Raw genomic sequence first — 24,398 nt, forward strand, 5'->3', positions numbered from 1 at the left:
CTATAGATACGAGCACATAAGGGAAGTCCTGATTGAAAGTCGGTGGTCGAATGTAGCTACATGAAATGTCAGAGATTATGTGTAGATTAGACTGATTAGTAGATGTGTTGTCTAAACAACTAGTCAGTATTAAATTGTGTAACTTTGTTCAAATACTTTCCCCTATGCCATTTTATATAATAAAAACTGAATTATTAAATTACTATATTATTGGTTGAAATTGGTCAATTTACAAAAAAATCATGGGGGATGGTCTGGTCATTGTTGTGCTCTTGTAGCTAACTTCAATACATTTTTCTAATGTTTTATTTTATTTATTGGATTAAAGAGTAGAATAAAAATATTGGCATTATTCATTAAATAATTTATATCATTTGCACATAGTTCAGTAGTTATATACTACTGAAGTGAAGTGCACTGAAGTGTTTAATCATTATCAACATATATTTTTTAAATAAAAAGAACTCTATAAGTGAGATCCAAATGACTATGATTTATAAAGTGCACTTGTCAGGGCTCCAAAGCTCTAACATTGGATGGTAAAGAGTAAAGATGAAAAGAATATAATTTCTGAATGTAAAGCACTCTCTCTCTCTGGCCCTGTCCCAAATGACACCCTAAACCCTCACAGTCTTCCTATGAGTCAGCACTTTCATGACGAAATGCCGCTTTGACAGTCGGGAAGAAGTCCGCTGCGGAACCCGCACCAGTGCGGGCTCGGCAGAAGTGCGCATCGAGGGCGCATATCGACTGCGAGCATCCTTGAGACCTAAAATGACAAATGGGACACCCTACGGTCTCGTGGATTTAATGGACATGCACACACGGCAGCCGTTGCAAGTCCGCAAGTCCACAAGACCGAAAGTGCATATGAAGTGTGCCATTTGTGACAGGGTCTCTCTCTCTCTCAGTCACAAGTAGGCTACAGCACACATTCTTTCTATTCTGAATAAATGAATAGAAACAGCCAGAAACTCCATCAAAAGTGCTACTTTTGCGCTATTAGCAGCCAGTGGCTTGAGTGACAAGTAATCAAACAATTAGCGACACAGTCATTGTTAGCTTTGGCTTGAATGGATGGTTTCTGCAGATTTAAACAGTGTTTGAACATAACTCAGCTTTTTTTTTAAATAAATAAATAAACATGTACATTTATCTAACATATACGCATGTGTGCATTATCATCTCAGTGATTACACTCACTTTCAATTATACACTACAGCTTTGACAATGATCCCGTACGGAATCAACGCATTTTTAGCGATGTTCATTATTCTTTCTAATGTCTTTTCTAATGTCTTCTTTTTAAATAACATCAAAAGATGTGCTTGAACCGTTCTCCTGGCCATTTTGAAAAAGCTTGAAAAATGACGAAAGCTTGCTTGCCTGTGCGCAGTGAGTTCTGATGGGCCAATCACTGTTATTTATAGTTTCGTTATCCATCATATAGAGAAATTTAAAATGTAATTTACATGATAAGTTTTACATAATACACAACACTGTTAATATAATGGACAAGGGGGATGGGGGGACCTTTTGACGAAGGAACAAATTAATGAAACGTGGACGGTGGCTACAAATTAATAAGACAGTAGAACAAATTATTAATATATATTTTTTATTTTTATATTTATTTAGCATGTCACTCCATAGTAGGAGTATTTCACACAAGCCAGTATTCAGTTTAGCCTTTCCCCGGCAGCGCAACATCATGTCTTGCCCGTGCGGAAGATAATTTGCTTTTCTGACCATTTACAAATGGTCTCAGGTGCTTTGGAATTATTGGGAGAAAACATGAAGATATGAGACAAGAGATGGGCTCTGCCCCAAAGCGCACAGCCTAATCTTTGTAGGGAAATATAATTAAACTGGAGTTAGTTACTACATTTCTATTGCTTTCCAGATTCAAGGACTTTGTATTGTTTCTAATTGAATTAACTTTAAAAGTTTGAATCACAATAAAAGCACAATTTGTACATTGTGAATTATATGTGCAAAGATCCAGTCCTGCCACATCACATCCCAAACATAGCACTCGTATTTTTTCCTTTGTGTGTCTGTTGCACGTGCTTTTGCAAACTCTGAATCAACATGCACCAATGCTCAATCTTTCTACATATCCTAATCATTTGTTGACAACATGAATTCTTTACTTCAATGAGCTCATTGTTTCTGACTTAAATTAATACATTGTTATGATTTGTATATGTACATTTCTGGCCCATAACTTGAACACAGTCACCTCTGATAACAGATCACTCTAAATTGTACTGTAGACGCACGCATTTTCTGTAAATCCGCTTTGAAACAATATGTATATAAATATACAAATAAATCTGAATTGAACTGAATTTTTGTGCATGAGCCACACGCACCCAAAAATTCTGCACCTTGCTTAATCAACCATCGACAAGTTTTATCGAATAAATTATTATCGACAATGAATCGATTGTCTATAAATTGTTAGCATCCCAAGTATATCATTTCTTTAAATATTATAAAATTATAGAAAGGACAAAGAGTAGATAAATAGCTGAACTCAACTGCATCCATGCGACCTGACCCAAGCATTTTTCTTTTATTTTATTATATTTATTCAAAAAATACCTTGACATCCGTGAATTTCGTCATGATGATGTCGGCTGTTGTAGGGTGCAGTGCGGGAAGTTCGTTGTACAAGTTTGGGAGGCACACCAGGGAGCCCAACAAGATCTGAGCCTCTACCCGTGGAGCCTAGGAAAAAGATGGAGAAGAGAGAAAAGACAAAAGCCATTAACAAAAGCTACAAAGTTAAAGACAATAGATGTGACATTTGTGAACACATCTGCATGGACGTTGTCGTGTGTAGGGGCCGTGATGTCTGGAAGCAATCTGGTGGTTTCTCACATTGAGGGATGAGCAGGCAGTTACACGGCTCGCTGCCACGATGAAGTCCAGGATGAGCATAGTGGCTCCCGGAAGTCCAATAGAGAAGAAACGTGGAGAGCAGTGCTTAATGATTGTGTTCACAATGTCCTGTGAGACAAAGAGAAGGTTAACACAAAAGTTTTGTACAAAGTTGTCAATCCACATGGTCACCAGATACACGCAAACACACCTGGTCTTGGTGAAGCAGGCCACAGTGCATGATGTTGTAGAAGTGCGTGAGGAAGTCAGAGTTGGGTGAAACATCCTGTCTCCTTTTCATGATCCTACAGATGAGCTTGTAAGCGTGGAGTTTCCCCTGCTTATATCGTTCGCCCAACATAGTGGCCTGCAGGTGGACAGCAAAAAAACCTTTATGATCGGATCCTGGATCACAGAGAACTACTTCTATGAAATGTCGTGACACAGCAATGAAGCACCAGATAGACAGAAAAACATATATATTTTATTGAAAAATGAGTAAAGTTGCAAAGTAATTAAATAGACAAAAATAGAATGAACAATAGAATGAAAAATAGGTTGAATAGATGGAACAACAGATCGATAGAATGATAAAAAGATTGAACGAACGATAGACAGATCGAACAAGCAAAAAAACGAACAACAGATAGATAGACAGAACAATAAACAGAACAAAATATATGATAAACAGACAGATAACCAGAACTAACGATAGAACGAATGATAGACAGAATGATAGACAAAAAGACAGAGCCATAGATAGAACAAACAAACAAAAACAATTGACAGAACGATAGATAGAACAAACAAACACACAAACAGCAGACAGATAAATAGACAGAAAGATAGAACAAATGATAGATAGACAGAACGACAGAAAGAGAACGAATGATTGATAGAACAATCGATAGATAGATAGATAGAACAATCGATAGAACGATAGATAGATAGAACGATAGATAGAACGATAGATAGATAGATAGATAGAACGATAGATAGAACGATAGATAGAACGATAGATAGAACGATAGATAGAACGATAGATAGAACGATAGATAGATAGATAGAACGATAGATAGAACGATAGATAGATAGATAGATAGATAGATAGATAGATAGATAGATAGATAGATAGATAGATAGATAGATAGATAGATAGATAGATAGATAGATAGATAGATAGAACGATAGATAGAACGATAGATAGATAGATAGATAGATAGATAGATAGATAGATAGATAGATAGATAGATAGATAGATAGATAGATAGATAGATAGATAGATAGATAGATAGATAGATAGATAGATAGATAGATAGATAGATAGATAGATAGATAGATAGATAGATAGATAGATGTGTAATAGTCAATGTTATCTTCGCCATTCAGATAAACAGCAAAGTAGATTTGGTTAAAAAGATAAAATATTGATGAACTCACTTTGAAAAGCCAGGGAGTCAGAATCCGCAGAGGTGGAATCAGATCTGGCGGGGGTGGAGACGACTGGTTGTCAAGGGAGATCCCGAGATTGTCTCTGATCTACAGAGACAGAAAAAACAGAGACACAAGGACGTTTCTTCAACTGGAATTTGATTAGTAACTGCACTGTAAATCATCCTTTCAGAGCACTCTGAAGGACTCCGCATGAGTGTGCGTGTTCACCTTGGCCAGGTTCTGCCAGAGTTCGCAGAGGTAGTCAAAGACCTGTGCATGGATCTCAGGGTCCTTGATGGAGTTGACGTCTCCCAGAATGCCTAGCATTCTCCTCCACATCACTGTGGCGACGTCAGCGTGCCAGCCGGTCAGAGTGCCGCCAGCCATCACACTGCAGTCCTCGGTCGGAAACTCACTGGTTTCTTTACAGTGCAATACAGCAGGGTCATTACAAAGAAGTCAAAGATGCAACAGATAGTGTACTACATTGCACAATGTATGTCTGAATAAGGGAAGATCTTGTCTCTATGTACATTACCGAGGTCATCCGGGGTCTGTAGCACAGAGTGGTGCATTTTCTCATCCAGCTGCAGGTCTTTATGCTGAACATGTTCAGCGGTCAGCGTGGCGGGGGACGGCGTCTGTGATCGGGAACCTCCCAGAGAGTGCATTGGAGATGCGCTCTCAGAACCTGAAGAAATATTAAGCGCATCAGCTCTCAGATCTCAAAACATGACATGGCAATATGTTGTAATGCATCACTAACAGTAAAACAGCATATGGAAAGAGTGTGACTGATATCAGAGTTTGTTTTTGACTGGGTTTTGTAGCAAGGAATCAAGTAGCAGATGCTTTTTTCCAAAGAAACTTTCAGAATTCTTATGGGGAATGATTGTTGATTAGGCTAGTTTGGATAGTTTTGGGTTTACCAAAGAACACCCAAGTGTGCTTGAAAATAAGGCTCAGAGATGCGGTTCATGTGAAGTGAAAGTATGGTATGCAATCAAAATGAAAGCAATCTGGGTTAGTTGCCTGAGGGAACCACTACTGATGTTGATTTATTTGCCTATTACAGTATAACGCATTTTTGATTACTGCTCGTCTTCACTGAGCAGTTAACATTCTTTGTGTTACTTGCAATGCAACCACAACTGACATGTCGTTCAGTGTATGTTATGCACTCTGAAAAATGCTGGGTTGTTTTAGATCAAATTTGGGTCAAATATATACAAACCTAGCTGTTGGGTTACATTTTTAAATTACATTTTTTACCCAATGGTTGGGTTTGTCCATATTTGACATAAATTTGGCTTAAAACAACGCAGCATTTTTAGAGTGTGATTTTAAACCAAAAGAGCAACAACTTGAATTAAAAAGTGATTGGTTTGGAGTCAAATAATAGCATTTTCAAATTTGGATTCAGACCAAGTGTTAAAATAATGTGCCATTTTTACAGGAGATATATATATATATATATATATATATATATATATATATATATATAGATATATATATATATATATATATATATATATATATATATAAACCTTCTGCACAAGTCCTGCACTAGTAAAATTAATACTACATGTCCATACAGAACATACTCATAAATCTCAAATAACCAATGCATCTCAGATCCTTAAATTAAACAGGCTGGGCAACAAAAAAATTCAACTGCAAAATGGAGTAACTTCAAGTTGAAAATACTAAGGACATGTTTTTTTGAATATACATCATCGAAATTGGTTTATGTGATAATATATCAATACTTACAAATTCGTCAATCGCTATTGGATGTTGCTGATACGATAATAATGTATTTAAAGAAACAAAATCTATATACTGAATGTGTTTAATAATATTCTTACTCTTTCCTTCCTGTGACGGAACAGCCAAGAGTTTACATGGATTAAATACCAGATACAGTTTACTGCATAACCAAAATACCAGTAATATACAATGCTCATATTTATCCCTCCCTCACACTTTGTAAAAAAACCTTCCCTTGCGGGTTAAAACGACCCGAAGCCCTAAAATTATACTTCATTTTTTTGGTCGAGAAAGCTTATTACATTACATTTTGATAATATTATTTCCTATTTTTTTGGGGAGATTTAAAAAAAAAAAAGTCCCTTTAAATGACCAGATTTGATCAATAAATAATAAATAAATAAGAATTTAAGCACATTCTTTCAACTTAAATTCAAAATTACTCATAATTTCATGCATAACCCTTTTAATTCAGCTCAAAATATCTTACATTGGGTGTCTTTGCCAACCTTTTGTGGGGAAAAAAAATAATATAAAATATTTTCATCAGCCACTCTGGATCTGCCATAACCAATCGCAAACGTTTGGTTGTGAGACTCTTGACGCATGTCATCTCAAACTAGCGCACAACATCAACGTCATCGTTCTTAGCCACTCCCTCTGTTCGCTGATTGGACCGGATAAAATTTGACCAGAGAAAACCAGAGAATATACTGCAATCCCAGACGGAGTACTGAAGGAAAATAAAAATTGAGCGGAATTACGTAGGAGGGTGGAGCCAGGCTAGTCTTTGCCGACCTCTTGTGAAAAAAAATTGCCACTAGATGGCCTTATAGCACTATGGAGCAAATGAGCTGTTCTGCTGGGTCTTAAATTCAGTTGTCTTCAGTATGCATTCAGATACACATGTAGACATTATAAAAAAAATTTTTTTTTGTAAAGTTTTAGCATTTTAAGCTTGAATTTTCAGCATTTTTTTTAGGTTTTCTATGTGTACTGAAGCATTCCATTCATTCCTATCAAAGGGTCATATTGACCTGCGAGGGAAGGATTTGTTACTCTTAAATTTCAACAACAAAACTCCTTGAATCCAGTAAAAAAAAAGGTGTATTCGTGGTTTAAGTACGACAAAAGTTGTAGGGTCTTGGACCAGTCTAATGAACACTAAAATTGTTTTAAAAATGAGTTTCGGGTCAAAATGCCCAGAGGGAAGGATGAGGGTTAAGTTGTAGCCTTCATAATCAAATAAGGCTGTATCGTATAAAATGGTAATTAAGACGTTTGTTACACATTTAGATAGTTTCTTACAGTTATGCCAGGAGTTCAAACCCACAACCTTTCAGTTACCATTCTACGACACCCTTTTGTACGCAAGTGTGAGAGAGTGTACCAGTAATGGTGACCGTGTCAGCAGACAGGCCATGCTGACTGAGGCTGCTGGTCTCGGAGTCAATGTGGAGTGTTGTGAGACTGGAAAGCTCCTGTTCCTCTGCGGTCTGGCCAGCTCCACCCAAACTATCCTGATCCACAGAGGCCAGAGCGCACGTCTCGGGGGGGAAGCTGAAATCTGCACACAAACAAATACATATATATCCTCTCTTAAAAGACAGTCAATACTGGCTTGCCTCTTTCAACTCGAGCTAAACTACTCTGATCCACTTACTTTCAAACTTGCTGTCATATTGGAAAGCATTGAAGGAATCTGATTGGCTGTCGGAGCTTATGAGGTCACTTCCACTGGCGCTGGCTGGGGAGGTCCACTCAGAGGGCACACCGGGGTCGTCTGCAGGGCGTGTGGCGTTCTGGCGGTTCAGGAGCTCTGGTAGATCTTTGGGGATCTCCAGACTTCCCGGGCTACTGCCACGCCTCGTCATGACCTAAAAAGAACATAAGAAAATCATATCATAAATTCAAAAATTGGACCATTTACACAGTGGTTGAAATTATTGCAATATTTAATCAGCTGAATACTGCACTATGTTTGTAGAGCCAAACACTATTATAACCAGCATATTTTCATTTGTTTATAATGATTATCAGGGCTGCCAATTTGATGTAATCATTTAGTGAGATCAATTACAAAGAAATGAATGCAATCGAAATAATTAAGCATGCCCTCTGACATGTATTTGAATAAATTATTTTAAGTTATATTTATTTAATACTAGTGCTGTCAAACGATTAATCATGATTAATCGCATCCAAAATAAAAGTTTGTGTTTACATAATAAATGTGTGTGTGCTGTGTATAATTATTATGTATATAATATTAATACACACACATGCATGTATATATATATATACACTGTATATGGGTCAATGACAAATAAGGTTAAGATAAAAATTATCATTTTTAAATGCATTTTTATGTCCAAAAAATGTATGATGTTGATTCATATTGGTTTTTACAGCTTTTAAGACAGCATTAATTCATTATTAAACAAGATTTCTGATTTTACCACCCAGAAAATGTCAGGTGATGCGACCATATATTCATTTAAAATAATATACATTTAATGTACTTAGCACTACTGAAAACTTGTAGATATGAATCATTGTGGTGTCTAAAATGCATATCCCATGGTCAAATCCCTTTCAATTTCTTTATGTATTGCCCTTTTAGTCCAATTCATATACATTTTCAAATACACATTTTCAGAGTTTTCCAGGGGTCAAACCACCTGGCATAATAAGTTGAATCAACCTCATCTTTACTCAAAAATGTCAAATTATCTAATATTTATGGGAGGCTGATTAACATGGTTACTGCATCAAAGGGGTCCTCTGGGGTCTTCTGTTAGATAGCATATGCGGTCACATGTTTGTCTTAAAGTAACATTGCATAAAATGGCATTGTCGCTCTCCCTGACATTTGGAGAAGTAAATGTTTCGGACAAAAGTTTTTTAAGCAATAGAATAGTTTTGAAATAGGACTGATACACTATTTTCCCTCATTAATAAGGAATTTAACATAAAATCATGCCAAACTATTTGATTAAGAATTTTCCTGAGAAAATTATTTATTGCAGTTTTGTTTTCTGCTTGTATGTTCGGACAGTCGCACCACCTGACATTTTTGGTCTTTCAAACACCACAACTCAAAAAGTCAATTGAATTTCCAAAAAATTAAAAGGGTTTCTTATAAAGGAAATATTGTAGATCAATTTGATATGACATGTATTTATCAAAATTCCTTTTAGGAAAATAATGAATTCGGACACAAAAAAAATACATTTCATGTCATTGACCCATATATAAAGTATTTCTTAAATACATATGTATATGTGTGTATTCAAATATACATCATAATTATACACACACATATATTATGTAAACACAAACTTTTATTTTGGATGCGATTAATCGTGATTAATAATTTGACAGCAGTATTTAATACATATATTCAAATTCTTGTTTATATAATTAGCAGAACCTGTGTGTCAAACTACATTTTCAAGATCAGAGTAAAAAAAAATTGATAATACAGTTAATCCAGAAATGAGACACTTTTGGTAAACCATGCTGTATCAAACAGCCCTGATAATATTTATATATAAATATGCTGCCAAAATAATGGCATCATTTAGTGTAATTAATTACATAGAAAACAATGCAAACAAAATAATTACTCATACCCTCTGACATATGCAAATTTTGTAATTTTCCTACCATCTGAGCAGACCAAGCTTGAAGCACGTACATCAACTACCCCATAACTAGATGTATTTTTAGACACTATGCATACTGAATGTGTGTATGTACATACAGAAGTGCCTCTGGCCCTCAGCCTCTCCTGGATGAACTCGTCCATGAGGTCACTGACATTAGGGTTGCTGCTGCCAGCATCGTTGGACATGGGCCTCATCTTCGGCGTCAGCTCATCTTTATTGGCTAAGACAACAGGCACAGAACGACACATCAGTAATTTTACAGAGACCTCACAAAAAAGTGTGAGTGTAAACACAGATGACCCAGTAGAGTGGCTTATACTGACTAACTTCCCTTTTGTAGTGGTGTCTGCCTCTTATAATAAGATCTACAGATACAATACATCTCTATAATTATGAATTAGTTTATACGAGTTTGGGGACACAATTTTCTTAAAGGACAACAGTGCCGTTAAGTTTTTTGCTCATGCTTGACATTAGCCTCTTTGACTTAATTTACTTTTTTGAAAAAGTCAACCAAATAAAATATATCTTCTAAATCACTTTGGGAGGAAAGCATGTGTGTACGTACACTACTGGTCAAAGGTTTGAGGTTGGTAAGATTTATTTTGCAATGTAAAAGTCTCTTACCAATGCTGACACATTTGTTTGATCAAAAATACAGTAAAACCATAATATAGTGAATTATTAACATTTAGAAATAACAGTATTTAATAATGCATTTCAAAAAGTTGTTTATTCCTGATGAAAAAGCTGAATTTTCAGCATCCTTACTCCATCTTCAGTGTCACATGATCCTTCAGAAATCATTCTAATGTGCTGATTTAGTACTCAAGAAACATTTCTTATTATTATCAATGTTAAAAATAATTTTAGTGGCAACCATATTTTTTCAGGATTCGTTGATGAACAGGAAGTTCAAAAGAACAGCATTTACATGAAATAGAAATCTTTTGTAACATAATCAATGGCTTTACTGTCACTTTTAATCAATATGTCCTTGCCAAATAAAAGTATGATTTGAAAAAATGATTTAAAAAATCTTACTGAACCCAAGCTTTTGAATGGAAGTGAATGTTTTTCATATCCCGCTACAAATGGAATCTTGTTTCACAAACACAGTAACAGGATGCTTGAACCTGCATTTAGCATCAACAAGACCACAAAATTGTTTGTGGTGATAAACTGAGCGAATGAAACTCGACACTATTGCCCTTTAAACACAAACAAAAACCTTTGACATTAAACTCATAAGATGCTAAACCAGAACACAAAAATAGAAAACAAAATCTTTAATGGAAGCCAACCACAAAACTGATTCCATCCAGTGAAGCAATGCAGTTACTCACAGTCCATGCAGTCCCCAAACAGAGACAGACAGAGAGAGAGACAGAGCAAACCCTTGAAGTCCGAACCTAGGAGTTAGTGAGCCTTTATATTGACTGAGGTTAAAGTGAGACAGCAGTGAGTATGTTAGAGGAGCCACCCACAGCGTCCCAAAGCAAAGGGTTAGGGAGCCACTGGTTAAAAACATATCATACGAACACGACAGCTCTCTTGGTACGATGCATGGTGGGGCAGTGACATTGGGCATTTGATAATCATAGAAGTCTTGTTAGTTTAGACTACAAGCTGTGTTTAAGTCATGAAGGCCCTGATTAACTAATAGCTTGTAGGAGGCGTTCTAAGAGGTGACGCCTGCTACTACACTACAGACAAGCCGGCAAGCTTTTAAAACAGTAACACAAACTATAGCCTTTAGTTAGGAAAACAGCCCACTTTCAGAGGGATAGTGCTGCCCTCTACTGGCCATACAAAACACTGCCACTATGGCAACTACAACTGTGTACCGTTAAAGGGTTTGATCAATCTTAAATGAAAATTCTGTCATCATATACGCACCTTTATGTTCCAAACCCTATATAACTCAATACATGATGTATTGCATAGAGTGCTTTTTTCCATAATGGGAAACTGTTGAACTTGAGCTTCAAAAATGACAAAAAAAAAAAGTATCATAAGTATGGGTGTGCAATATATATCATCATAATTGTTGTTGTGCAAGCTGAAATGATTGAGTACGCATATAGAAGTTATTCAATGAAGTATGGTTTTAATGATTCATTCATAACGACAGTCACTTGCTTCATTTATGAAGGAATTAGCTGTTTTGAAAAATTGTTTAAATGAATGACTCAATGCCTGTCATTCAATTACTCGTTTTAGTCTATATTTACAGTGTCATTACTCATCCTATATGCATGTGTGCGTTTTATATATATACATATATATTTACACAGTGTCGTTACTCATCCTATATGCGTGTGTGCGGTTTATATATAAAACGCACACAGGCATATAGGATGAGTAACGACACTGTAAATATAGACTAAAAACGAGTAATTGAATGACTGAGGCATTGAGTCATTCATTTATAAATTTTTTCAAAAAGGCTGATTCCTTCATAAATGAAGCAAGTGACTTTCGTTATGAATGAAACATTTATGAATGAATCATTAAAACCATACTTCATTGAACAACTTCTATGTGCATGCATCATTTCAGCTTGCACATCATACAGTATATATATATATATATTAAATATATTATATTATATTATATATGTATATTAAAGATGACACTTTAAATATGAACTAAGAGGTGGCATGAATACATTTACACGCATTATATATATATGTATATGTATAAATATATGTATTCATGCCACCTTAGTTCATATTTAAAGTGTAATTTCACTTTTTAAATTATTTAATATTGCAATATTCATATTTGATAGAAAACAGCTATATAGTGCATTATTAGAATTTAATTTATTGATCACATGTAAGAAATGTATATAAAAGATAATATACAGAAAAAAAAACCACCCTTATAAAAGTAAAAAATCAAAAAAGGGGGCAAATAATCACAGCTGGAAAAGATCATTTCTGTAACTTCTGCAAATTAACAACCGCACAGAATATGAAGTATGAAATATGAAAGCATGACAGGCCTAAACCAGCCAAAGTAACAGCACATTATCATCAAAATCGGTGAATATCGCGCAGCCCTATTGTATGGATAAAAAAAGACTACTTTTAAGGTAATTTTTGTCATTTTTGAAGCCCCAGTTCATTACGGAAAAGAACACTCAGAAAACAACATGAGGATATAAAAGATGACAGAATTATCAATTTTGGTGCGCTACTCCTTTTAAAATGACATTATTTACAATTATATGGAATAAAACACATACCATTAGGTTGTATTAAAGATCATGGTGTTTCTATGAATGTGTCAGTGAGCATGTGTATGTGTGTCTGCGTGTACGTGTACGTGTGTGAGAGATTGACAGAGGGCGGGGAGGTAGGCATGAGGTCGCATGCAGCATCCAGGGAAGAGGGGCAGCAGAGATTAGGTCCCAGAAGCTTGAGGAGGAGGGGAAGCCATCCCACAGGTGGGAGGGCCGTTGGTCTTTTGGGAGTCTTTTTTTTTTTTTTTTGGAATTGAGCTACTTTGAAAGAAAATACAAAAAGAGGCTTCAATTCAATCCACATTCAGCAAAAATCAAACAGTCACAAGAAAAGATAGAAAAAAGGGAAAATGCACAGGCGCTTTGGTCACATTTTTCATGTCTTCCATGTTGACATCGAGCCGATCAAGTCCTCACCTGATGTTTTTCTTCCAAAATAGCCCATTACGTGAGAGTACAGGTCCTTCAGGTGAGCCTCAGTGGCGGGCGCTTTGCCTTGACGCTGGGGCGACGCCACCTGGGCCTTGGGTTTGGAGAGAGCGTGGACCATAGACTTATACACACCGCCCAACAGCGCCTGCTGCTGCCGTGAGGGGCTGCAACCTGACTCCTGAGACCTAGAGCGGGATCCCCGCGGGCGGAGAGTCGGACGGCTGAGTCGGCCACGTCTAGCCCCGCTGATGGAGCCTCTATCGCGGTCAACTGCTTCGCAACAGGTGACCCCCTCCCCCACGCCCTTTGCTGCTGCCCCGCTCGCCCCAACCGAGTGGCTGCTGAAGTGGCCAAGACGTCGAAGTCGGGTCTTCCAGTGTGCCTCTTTGGGGTCCAGAGGGTTGTGAAACTGCACAGACTCTGTGGATGGGCGGAAGCTGACATGGACCCCACCGCTGTGGCATTTTTTGGGGTCAAGATGGGACAGCTTGGGCCTCGGTGCAAATTGGGACGCCTGCGGACTAAGCTCACTCTCACTAACCCTGTCTGTGGCGTTCTGTCGGTGTAGCTGTGTGACTTTGCTGCACTCTGCTGGCTGCGTACTATCACTCAAATCCCAGTCGCACTCCTCTAAGCACTTATAAAAACTCTTCTCGCTTTGCTCCATCTCTTTATCCCATTCTAGCGCCCAATCCCCACTTCCCTCAAACTGCACCTGCTTGTTATTTGCACCTGCTTCCACTTTCATTTGCTCCTTGCTACAAAACTCCCTAAAAGCGCTGAAGACGTCCTCCTCCCCTTCCACCTCGGTTTGATTGGTCAAGGCCGCGGCCGGACAGGACCAATCAGGGATAAAGGGGGGCTGCTGCCCTGGCATCTGGCAGAGATGGTCATAGATGCTTTCGCTCACCTCCAGGGATGCCTGGCTGTCGGGGGGTTGTTGTGCGTCAGTAAGCAGGTGTGGGGTCAGGGAACTGTGGGGGGACTCAGAAGTGGTGGTGGTAAAGTGGGGGGAGTGAGAGGGACTGTCAGAGACAGGAAGTGCACCTTTGACCCGTTCTGCGATGAAAGGCTCCATGATGTCAGAGGCACTGCTGCTGCGGGGGAGAGGGGGCTGCTCCAGCTCACCGGAGACGGAAAACACCTCGGACGACGGGGTCTCCTCGCTCTGAGAGCAGTGCCGGATCCGTGGCCCGCGCTGGGCCATGGGAGGTTCCTCCAGGTCTGAACACCAACAGATATGCAACAATCAGCAGGGATGCAAATGTGTTTATACATTATAATGGTCAGTACTATTATCTTAATGACACAAGTTAATCAACAGTCTTAACAATTCAGATACCTAAAGGTGATAAAATGACCTAGAAAGTATTATAATTTTAACTGATCCACTGTGGCCACATTTTACATGCAAAAAAAATACATGCATATGTAAAACACAATGAAATCCAGATGAAGAATAGCAGATCACAAGCAAAAAGACAGCTAATCACTCTTTAAAACACATAAATGAATGATTACATTTGCATTACATTCTCCTAAATAATTCAGATAAACAGGATGATGAAGAAATGCAGACAAAGGTCCTGTAGAGGGTATTTTTCTCAAAAGTTCTGGGTGTGAAGAGGGATTATATAAAAGATAATACTGTACATTCACAAAGACAAGGACATTTGTTTAAGATAAACACACATGCAGGACTGTTGGACTGTTAGCTTACAAAGAAATATGTCTGGGTCATATTTCAAACCAAAATCAAATGAAAGATTTTTTTTAAATAGTCAAATTTATCAAGTTATCTATAATCATCTACATGATATCAGTCTAATGTACTATGAATGAACAAATGAACAATTAACCATGTTATATTTATTACTTAACATTTAGCTAGATTAATAAATGCTGTAAAATGACTGTTCATTGTTAGTTCAAGATACGTACTGAATTAACTAATGTTAGCAAACTTAATCTTATTGTAAAGTGTTACCTATAATTTTAACAATGAGCATTTATAGCCCAAAAAACACTATCCAAAAACAGTTTGAGAAAATAAATGGTATAGAAATGCTTCAATGATATTTGATTAATTTAAATAATAAAATGTTAAGCTTGAAAAACATACACTTTTGGAATTCCCTAAATGTCCAGGTTGAAAAAAATAGGTTTCTTTTTTATTATCTTTAAGCAAAATATATTCAACTTTTTATTCTTGTTAATTTGGGGATAAATGTGATCAAATCCTTTCTTAATACTTGTCTTGAGATTCATCCTATCAGAAAGCAACTGCACAAGTGCATGAGACTTTAAAGCAATGATGAAGGGAATCTTCCACATTAAACATGAAAAACATTCAAAAGTGGCTGGATGGTGCTGCTAACTACACACATTCGTATCCATGCACATCAATAGGTCAGGACGCAGTCAGAGGCAAGAGTGCCGATACGGGCGTAGAGGGCTCTACCTGACAGCTCGTCAGCTAGGGGAGTGAGGACAGAATCAGGCAGGAGAGGGTGTACGGGGTGGATCAGGACAGGTGCGCTTTTAGCACTGCGGATAAAGGCTGAGGACAGCAGACTGTCCCCCGTAGAGCAACTACGCAGAGCTATAGACCACGCACACACACCCAGAGGGAAAAAGAGAAGAATGACAACAACACGGAGAGAGAAGGGAAATGGGGCAGAGAGAGATAAGGAGTGATGGAGGAACACAGGAGATGTTAGGGAAGAGAAAGACATGATGGCGAGAGAAAGAGAGAGAGAAAAAGAGAAAGTGATGGCAGAAAGCAGTGAGCATTTCAAAGAAGAGGTAAAGAAATGACCCTTAAATCAGCACTGACTGGTGAACACATGAACATCATGTCTCTGGAAAAACTTTAAAAGAGAAACATGGTGTGTTAAAGATGTTCCATCATGTTCTGGTTTAGTCACATGGCTGTTTTTTTAACCTAAGGCTGCGTTCATTTACTATACTATGCACACTATGGAGTCTGCTATATTAGGTGTTATTCATTGTCCTATATGAGGTATTAATATTAGGTAATATGAATTTACATGATCATAAAAAGTCAAAAATAGTTTGTGAAAGCACCCAGAAGCAATGCTACTTACGGTATACACTATTGTTCAAAAGTTTGGGGTCCGTAAGACTTTTCTTTTTTGAACGAAGGAAAATAATGCTTTTATTCAGCAAGGATGAATTAAAGTGATAAAAACAAAAGATTTTTTTAATGTTACAAAAGATTTATATTTTTAAAAATTCTTTCTATTTATCAAAGTATCCTGAAAGCAAAAGTGTCACGATTTCCACAAAAACATTAAGCAGCACAACTGTTTTTAACTTTAATAATAATAATAATAATAATAATAATAATAATAATAATAATAAGTGTTCATTGTTGACCACATCTCATATTGCAATGTTTTTTGAAGGATGACTGGAGTAATGTTGCTGAAAATGCAGCTTCAAATATATTCAGATAGAAAACAGTTATTTTATTAAATGACTATTGATTAATGCGGCCTTGGTGAGAATGAGACTTCTTTCAAAAACATTTGTAAAAAAAAAAACATACATTTGAGATTCAATGTAAAAAATCATTGTAGAAAAGCAGCGAGAAATACGGACCTCACATTGTTAAGCATGAACATGTTAGCAGTATTAATAATGAATTTTACATTAATTAATTTAAACTAGAAGCTAGTTCTACCGCCTATGCGATAAACGAGTATGTGGTATCAAAACGCAGTGTTATGTTTATTTTAGGTTATTATTTTTATATGTATAAAAAATGTACTACTGACAAAAAAATACATACTAAGTATGCAAATTGTGATGCAGTCTAATGGTGCGGTAAAATTAACCACAGTTCACCGAATTTCTGCAGCTGAAATCTAGTCATTTCAACAGGAATCCATGTGATCTGGAATTTCCTGTGAGGGTGAAAGATTTCCCCACGCAGATTTTGCAACAGTTCAAGCCGGTCACGCCAATTCGCCACATTGACCAACAGAAATCGTCTTGGTTTGAAAGTGATTTCTGTGCGAGTTGTGTTTCATTCATCTCTACATCTTTTACAACAGACCTTTTTGCCTGAAGTGTGACCGCACCTTATGAAAGGACATCATTTAACGCAATCTTGTTCTCTTCTTGTAAATATCTTCATCTTTGCTCATCTTTGTCTTTCTGAACAATGGTAACAGGGTAATGCAGATAAACACATAAGCAGAGGTTGTACGATTTAAAAGGACCTAAAATAGATTTAAACTGACAGAAAGAGAGGACAGGAAGGGTTTGAAACACACTCACCCACAGTCTTCTGTCTGACGATGCTTCTGGCCTTCTCGATGCCTGGTGAGCCAGCCGTGGTAGCGCTGCGCTGTCTCATGGCAATAGCTTGGCCTGGTGGGTCTCGACTCCAGCCTTTGGAGAATGACCGATCCACAGTGATTTTCTGGCCCTCGTGGGCGCCACCTAGTAGTAGTGAGGACAAATATATGATTTATAAACATATGGGGCCTTATCATAGACCAGGCACAATGCGATATCAGGCGTGATGTAAGTGTTTCAGCCTGCCTCTGCTTGTTACACACACAGGGATGCACAGCAGCACACAAATATGCCAAATATTAAAAATTAAAGGATTACAATGTAAAAGATTTGTATTGTGTACATAAACAGGCCTACATGTCATAATGGATAGTCATTGTATGTATCAGAATTCCCTATCTGCAGTAATGACTAATTAAATTGGCAAATTATTTGACCAATCGTGGCAATACACACATATTTAAACTAACTAGTCAGGTTGAGGGTGTCTATATTCCGCCATGTAAATACAGAATCTGCCAAGGATGTAAGCGCACATGGCTTTTAAAACTAATGGGAGATGGCCCTCGGATTTGTTTATTGCATGATACGCACAAAACACACGCCCATGACTCATTAAGAGACTAGGTACAACCTTTTTAGACCATTGTTAAACTAGCAAAAGTGGATTCGGACAAGCCCTAAGTGCTGCTGCACCATGCGCTAAGATTGTTATGCAACTACCTTAATCTATGTGCAAGCATGAAAGTATTGACTTTGTATTTTTAAATAAACTCACCTTTGCCTTTGTGTTTCTTCTGCTTCTGCTCACTGAGTTTGTCCAGGGGCAGCTCGTTCAGGTCAAGGCTGTAAAGGTTGCGTGCTAGAACCTTGGTAAGTGTCTCCATGGTGAGGGACCACTCGGTGACCAGCTCCTCCCAGCAGGTGAGAGAGGAGAGTACAGACAGCAGGTCGTCCCACAGCTCCCGAGAGATGTACACGTTCAGATTCCCTTTGATCCAGGCCACAATCAGAGTCTAAACAGGAAGACAGACCACACAGTATGGACTACATCACACCCTTTAACAAATTAACTATTAATAATTATTTAAGTATAATTTATATATTATATTAAAATAATATTTTGAATTAGCTTCTTTTTTTTTTTTTTTTTTTCATTGAAAATAAAATTTTAGAAAAATGTTAATTTTTTTTAATATTCAGCATTCATTTTATTTTATTTTTATTTCAGTTTTAGTTAATTGTAAGACTTCTACTTAAATGTAGTATTTCAGATTTTCATCTAATATTTATATTTTATTTTAACTATTTAGAAACAACAATGAAAACAAACCTTTAATAGTTTTAGTTAACAAAGGCACATTTACATCAAAAACAATAACTATAGTGATAACTATACTAGTGTCAGTCGTCTGTTTATTCTAAGCACTGCAGTTTTATCATCTTCTACTTTAAATGCTCAAGCACTTTAAAGCAGGATGAATTCTGATAGGCTATTATTGTTTTTATTGTTCATCAGTTGGAAAAATTAGTTCTGAAAGTGATCCAATGATATCGTTCTTCTGTGCAGTTACTGTTGTAGTTGTGGTGTGGGTTTCCCAATTCTTTTATATTTAGAATGATTTTTAGAACTATATATTTATCGTTATACAGGGAGTGTAGAATTATTAGGCACGTTGATTTTCTGATCATATTTTTTTTCCAGGCACATTTGACCAATTTCAAACCACAGTAATCCTAATAACTACTATTGATTTAGTATTTAATAATGTATAAGTGATATATAATTGTTCATGAAGGCTGGAAATGAAAATCACCTTATATTCAGGTGTGCAGAATTATTAGGCATGTTTTCTTTTACAGATAAATTGAGCCAAAAAAGAGATTTAACTCAGACTGAAAAGTCAAAAAGTATTAAATGGGATTTTTATGGGATTCATTTTTAGTCCATCTCTGCAAAACGGACTTCAGGATGGACTAAAATGAACTCCCAAAAAGGTACTGCCAGATTCTGGAAGATGAATTCTTCAAGCAGTGGTACTAGAGGATGTGGTGCTGGTCCTTCAAGAGTCACTCTCAACCTATCTGTCCATAAAGCCTATAAAAAAACCTTCTTCATGTATTTTACAACACTTCAGCTTGTGATTCTTATCTAGTGGGGGTCATTTTTTAGGATTCTTTACCTAACTGAAGTCTCTGAGATCCTGACACCTTGCACTTCTGGAGACTCCAGGTAGGTTGCAGCTTTGGAAAATGGTGGCGCTGGAGACTAAAGGGTTCCTGATGGTTTCACCCTTAATTCTTCACCTTAATTCTTAATTCTTTTGCAGTTAACAGGTGTCTTTTCTCCGCCACATGTTTTTGTCAGATCCTGCTGACCCAACGAGCATTTCACTGTCCAATGGTCACGCCTTAACTGCAATGTCTAGTATTGCATTAGTATTGCATCCTGCTCATGGGCATTTAATACTTTTTGACTTTTCAGTCTGAGTTAAATCTCTTTTTTGGCTCAATTTATCTGTAAAAGAAAACATGCCTAATAATTCTGCACACCTGAATATAAGGTGATTTTCATTTCCAGCCTTCATGAACAATTATATATCACTTATACATTATTAAATACTAAATCAATAGTAGTTATTAGGATTACTGTGGTTTGGAATTGGTCAAATGTGCCTGGAAAAAAATATGATCAGAAAATCAACGTGCCTAATAATTCTGCACTCCCTGTATTTATAAATAGTATATATATATCGTCCTTGGTGTGAACGGGCCTTTTTCTGTCCAACTGAAAGAGAAATACTGTGCAAAAAAACAAAACCACAGCCAATTCAGAACATATTATGCATATATGTTTGTATAATATGATGCAACAGAAAAACCCGGATCTGTTTTGGCTGCCTGAAGGTGAAATTATGTTTTGGTTATTTGAAAATTAAATTTTTTGTATGGCAACCTTTGTTGAGAAGGCATGGACATTAAGACAAAAGACTTTGTACCCTGAGATGAGGTGATGTGGTTGTGATTATGTCAGGATGTTGTGGCTTATTATATTGTTTGATTGTATGTATATAATACAATTTTGATGGACATCTTTCCTAATGACCGATAGTGTCATATAAGCCCATGTGGGCTGGGCACCCTGAGTGCATGACACTTAAATAAAAAATATTCATTCATTCATTATATGCTGTGTACTATGTGGTGCGTGATTTTGGACCAATAAGAATTTACTATGGGCCATCCAGCACAACGCAACAAAAACATTGTTTTTTTCACAGTTGTGGCTGCTTACCACAAAGACTCTTGCTTAAAAAAAAGCTGACTGTAGTGGTAAGTTGGTGGGTGGTACCTGAAAAATGGCCCCAGCCAAACGGCCTGATAAAGTGTTACTCTTCTTCCCATGAGGCATAATGGATGGAGGCCTCTTCATCACACACTCAGTTACCCTTAGCAACACCAGCAGGATCTGTTCCCTGTGACGGACACAAACACACTCCGGATGAGCTGGACAAGAGCTCGAGCAGATTTTCTAAGCAGACACCTGAGACCAGAGTAATGAAGTTTAATGTGCATGGACATACCAAGTCTTCTGGTTCATGGTTTCATGCATAACCAGACTGCGGTATATGTTGAGCACACGCTTGCACATGTCAACATGCTCTTCCAGCAGTGACTTCAGCTCATTGGCTGCCTCTAAAAGGAAGACGTTAGATGAGTTGGTGATGAAAACCTGCAAGGAGAAGGAGATTGTGGGAGAAATGAGATTAGATGAAAAACGCCTGTTTTGCACAAATTTCTTTGTAAGGTTTGAACCCACAACCTTTCAGTTACCACTCTAGATCTTGAACCAATAGTTACCTGTACACCAACACCTGGACCCACCTGTAGTGTGGCCTGGGCACCAGCGTGGACGTTGTACTCTAAAACCTCAGAATCAGAGGATTTATTCACAGAACTCCTGCACCAATTAGGGTTTTGATTGTGAACAGACACTGTGAGCCCAACATCCTGCACAAACAAGACACACATTGATTGGTTAATAATAACAGTACAGTGCTATTGCTTTTGTTATGCTAGACCATTAGGATGTTCAATACTAAAAATGTATGCTGATTTGCCACAACAAACATAAAAAATAAATATATTAACAGATATAATTTTATAATAAATAAATAAATAACGTCCAATATAATATAATTAATATAATATAATAAATAAAGTGCTGTCAATCGATTAAAAAAAATGTACTAATTAATCACACCTTTTTTCTGTTATCACATAAATGTTTTAAAATATTTTTAAGACATTTAAAATCTGCCGCTCCCAAACATGACACGGATTTGCCGCGCTGCCGTGCATCATTTTCTCACAACTCTTTAAGTTCATCTAAGATGTTATTTAACTCATTTAAGACTGCTCTTACAATACTCAACAAAATGGTCAGTTGGGCATAATTCTGTGTTATTGTTAGTTCAAGCGCAAAAAATAACCTGTGTTGTGTGTATGTCAGGACATTCACAGACAGTGCGTTCTCTTTTGTCTTGTCGTGCTTGAATGGTTTAAAAGTATTTGCATGAATAAGATCGAGATCATATAATATAACGCTAGTCAAAGGATGACAGAAAAAAAGGATGCTGCATTAATTGTGTTAAATATTTTTAACACGTTAAACTGAAAAAATTAATTGCATGCATTAACGCACTAATTTTGACAGCACTATAATGCAATGTAATGTAATATAATAAATTTAACAGTAGAAAAGTGTGTGTAGAAAATTAATACTTGGCTTAGAAAAAGTAAACACATGAATTGGAAAAAAATAAGCCCTGATATAAGCTCATTACATCAACCTAGCCAGACTGATGCCAATAATTAAAAAATGGATATTAGCCAATACCACCAGAAATATATCTGGTACAAAGAAACTAGGGACCAAGCTGTTGTGCAGGCTGACTCAGCATGCAATAACTGCCTTAGCATTCCTCTGTTGTCAACTCCAGAGACACCTACCTCCTCCTCTTTATCAGTTCTCTGCCCGTGGGCAGAGTCCAGCTGGCCTGCGAATCGGTCTTCCTCTGGCTCTCTCATAAACACAGGCTTATCCTGCTGAGAGATCCACTCTTGATACACCCGCACCACCTTACGCATGGCTGCAGCCTCACACATGGGTAACAGAAATGCCTGCAGAATATAATACACTCACTTATAAATCACAGACAGAATCGGTGTACAGATATTATATTCTTTGAGGAATCAGTGACTAAAGAGATTCATTAGCTGGCCATCTTTCCACTTCATGGGTGCAAACTTGAAAGTTATCGCAAGTCCCCAAGACCACAAGTAAACACTGAGTGCACCATTTTGAACAGAGTTTTTGAGATCTTCAAAATATGGGTTGTAACAATCCTTATTCAGGTTCCTCTTTGTGAACTCTAATCAACTTGTCTATCACTAGGACACAGAAGTCCCCGAAAAAAGAACAATCAACCTCTCATAACCACTTCTTCAAAATGATCAAGACTTCTTCCTCTTTCATTGATATTTAGATTTAGTGAAGCCCTTCTGTTCTACGTGGGAGAGTTACCTGTCGAAAGATCTCAGTGATAAAGTTGACATTGGTTCTAGAGGAGCACAGGACCCGGCGCACCACCTCAATGTCAGTGAGGTGCTCTTCGTCCATGCTGCAGAGACTAGAGGAGCTAGGCTCTCTCTCTGTCAGGGTGCTGGTGTTTGAGTGCGACTGCTCTGGCTCGCCAGTCCCACACCCATCCAGACCATCTGGTCTTAGGCCGCCATCCTCCCCTCGAGCAGCCAGGCCCACCGCCGCTCTCTGAAACAGGAGCAACATTACAAAAATGTACGTTCACAGCTTGTTCAATGGTGCTGAGACAAATGTGTTTAATCCAAGTCTTGTGAAAAGACACAATCGTTTTATATGAACAGATTTTATTTAGGCTTTTATTCACATATAAACACACAAGCATCACATTTGTTAAACATAATTTGTGCGTCACAAGCTTAAACAAAGCTTGTTGGATTGCATGTTTGAGTTTCTGTGTTTACTATATGTATGCATAGTGTCAATATACATAGTGTCAATATATTTCCTCTGAGAACTTCAACACTAATGTTATCCCGTGCCTTCTGCAACTGAAGCCAAAGGCTTTCTTTGAATGTACAATAGATCTGTCTAGTTTATTTTCCAACTCGCCCCAGACATCAGACTTTGAGGGGGCCAGTCCATCATTTTCAATTTTCCAGCAGATTCCTTCCACAGTTACTCACCCTTGTGTCATTTCAAACCCATAAGACTTGGCTAGTCTTCGAAACACAAATAAAGACATTTTTTAATTAAACCTGAGAGGTTTCTGTCTCTCCATTGAAAGTCCAAGTTATAATTTTTTGGTTTTTAAGGTCATAAAGGTGTCATAAAATGAAGCCATATGAATTGAGCAGTTAACTCCAAGACTTGTGAAGAGATATGATTGCTTTATATGATGAACAGATTTAATGCAGGCTTTTATTTACATCTAACCAATGATCGACACATACAGTGGTGGCCAAAAGGATTGCACCTGACAGATCTGAAAATATTGACCTTTTTTGCCTTCAAAACACGATTTTAT

At 37.3% G+C, this 24,398-nt stretch overlaps 1 protein-coding gene across 5 annotated transcripts in view; it reads right to left on the reverse strand.

Moving 5' to 3' along the window:
• The window catches only part of ralgapa1 (Ral GTPase activating protein catalytic subunit alpha 1), a 100,296-nt gene that overhangs the window by 50,343 nt on the left and 25,555 nt on the right, over positions 1-24,398 (reverse strand). For 3 of the 5 annotated variants that reach the window (XM_079832433.1, XM_079832436.1, XM_079832435.1), the window contains exons 10-26: positions 23,357-23,602; positions 22,783-22,953; positions 21,631-21,780; positions 21,354-21,502; positions 21,122-21,245; positions 18,548-18,785; positions 17,749-17,913; positions 14,491-14,667; positions 9,857-9,981; positions 7,754-7,967; positions 7,481-7,657; positions 4,859-5,011; positions 4,549-4,742; positions 4,327-4,425; positions 3,098-3,253; positions 2,887-3,015; positions 2,608-2,733 (exon numbers count right to left, since the gene is read on the reverse strand). In XM_079832433.1, the coding sequence (XP_079688559.1) occupies positions 2,608-2,733; positions 2,887-3,015; positions 3,098-3,253; positions 4,327-4,425; positions 4,549-4,742; positions 4,859-5,011; positions 7,481-7,657; positions 7,754-7,967; positions 9,857-9,981; positions 14,491-14,667; positions 17,749-17,913; positions 18,548-18,785; positions 21,122-21,245; positions 21,354-21,502; positions 21,631-21,780; positions 22,783-22,953; positions 23,357-23,602 (2,793 nt within the window). Of the gene's footprint in view, positions 1-2,607; positions 2,734-2,886; positions 3,016-3,097; positions 3,254-4,326; positions 4,426-4,548; positions 4,743-4,858; positions 5,012-7,480; positions 7,658-7,753; positions 7,968-9,856; positions 9,982-13,428; positions 14,668-15,904; positions 16,046-17,748; positions 17,914-18,547; positions 18,786-21,121; positions 21,246-21,353; positions 21,503-21,630; positions 21,781-22,782; positions 22,954-23,356; positions 23,603-24,398 lie in introns of all 5 variants that reach the window. The other 2 variants (XM_079832437.1, XM_079832434.1) reach the window with 2 other exon arrangements.

Source organism: Gobio gobio (genome assembly GCF_949357685.1).
Source record: "Gobio gobio genome assembly, chromosome: 13".
NCBI lineage: Eukaryota > Metazoa > Chordata > Actinopteri > Cypriniformes > Gobionidae > Gobio > Gobio gobio.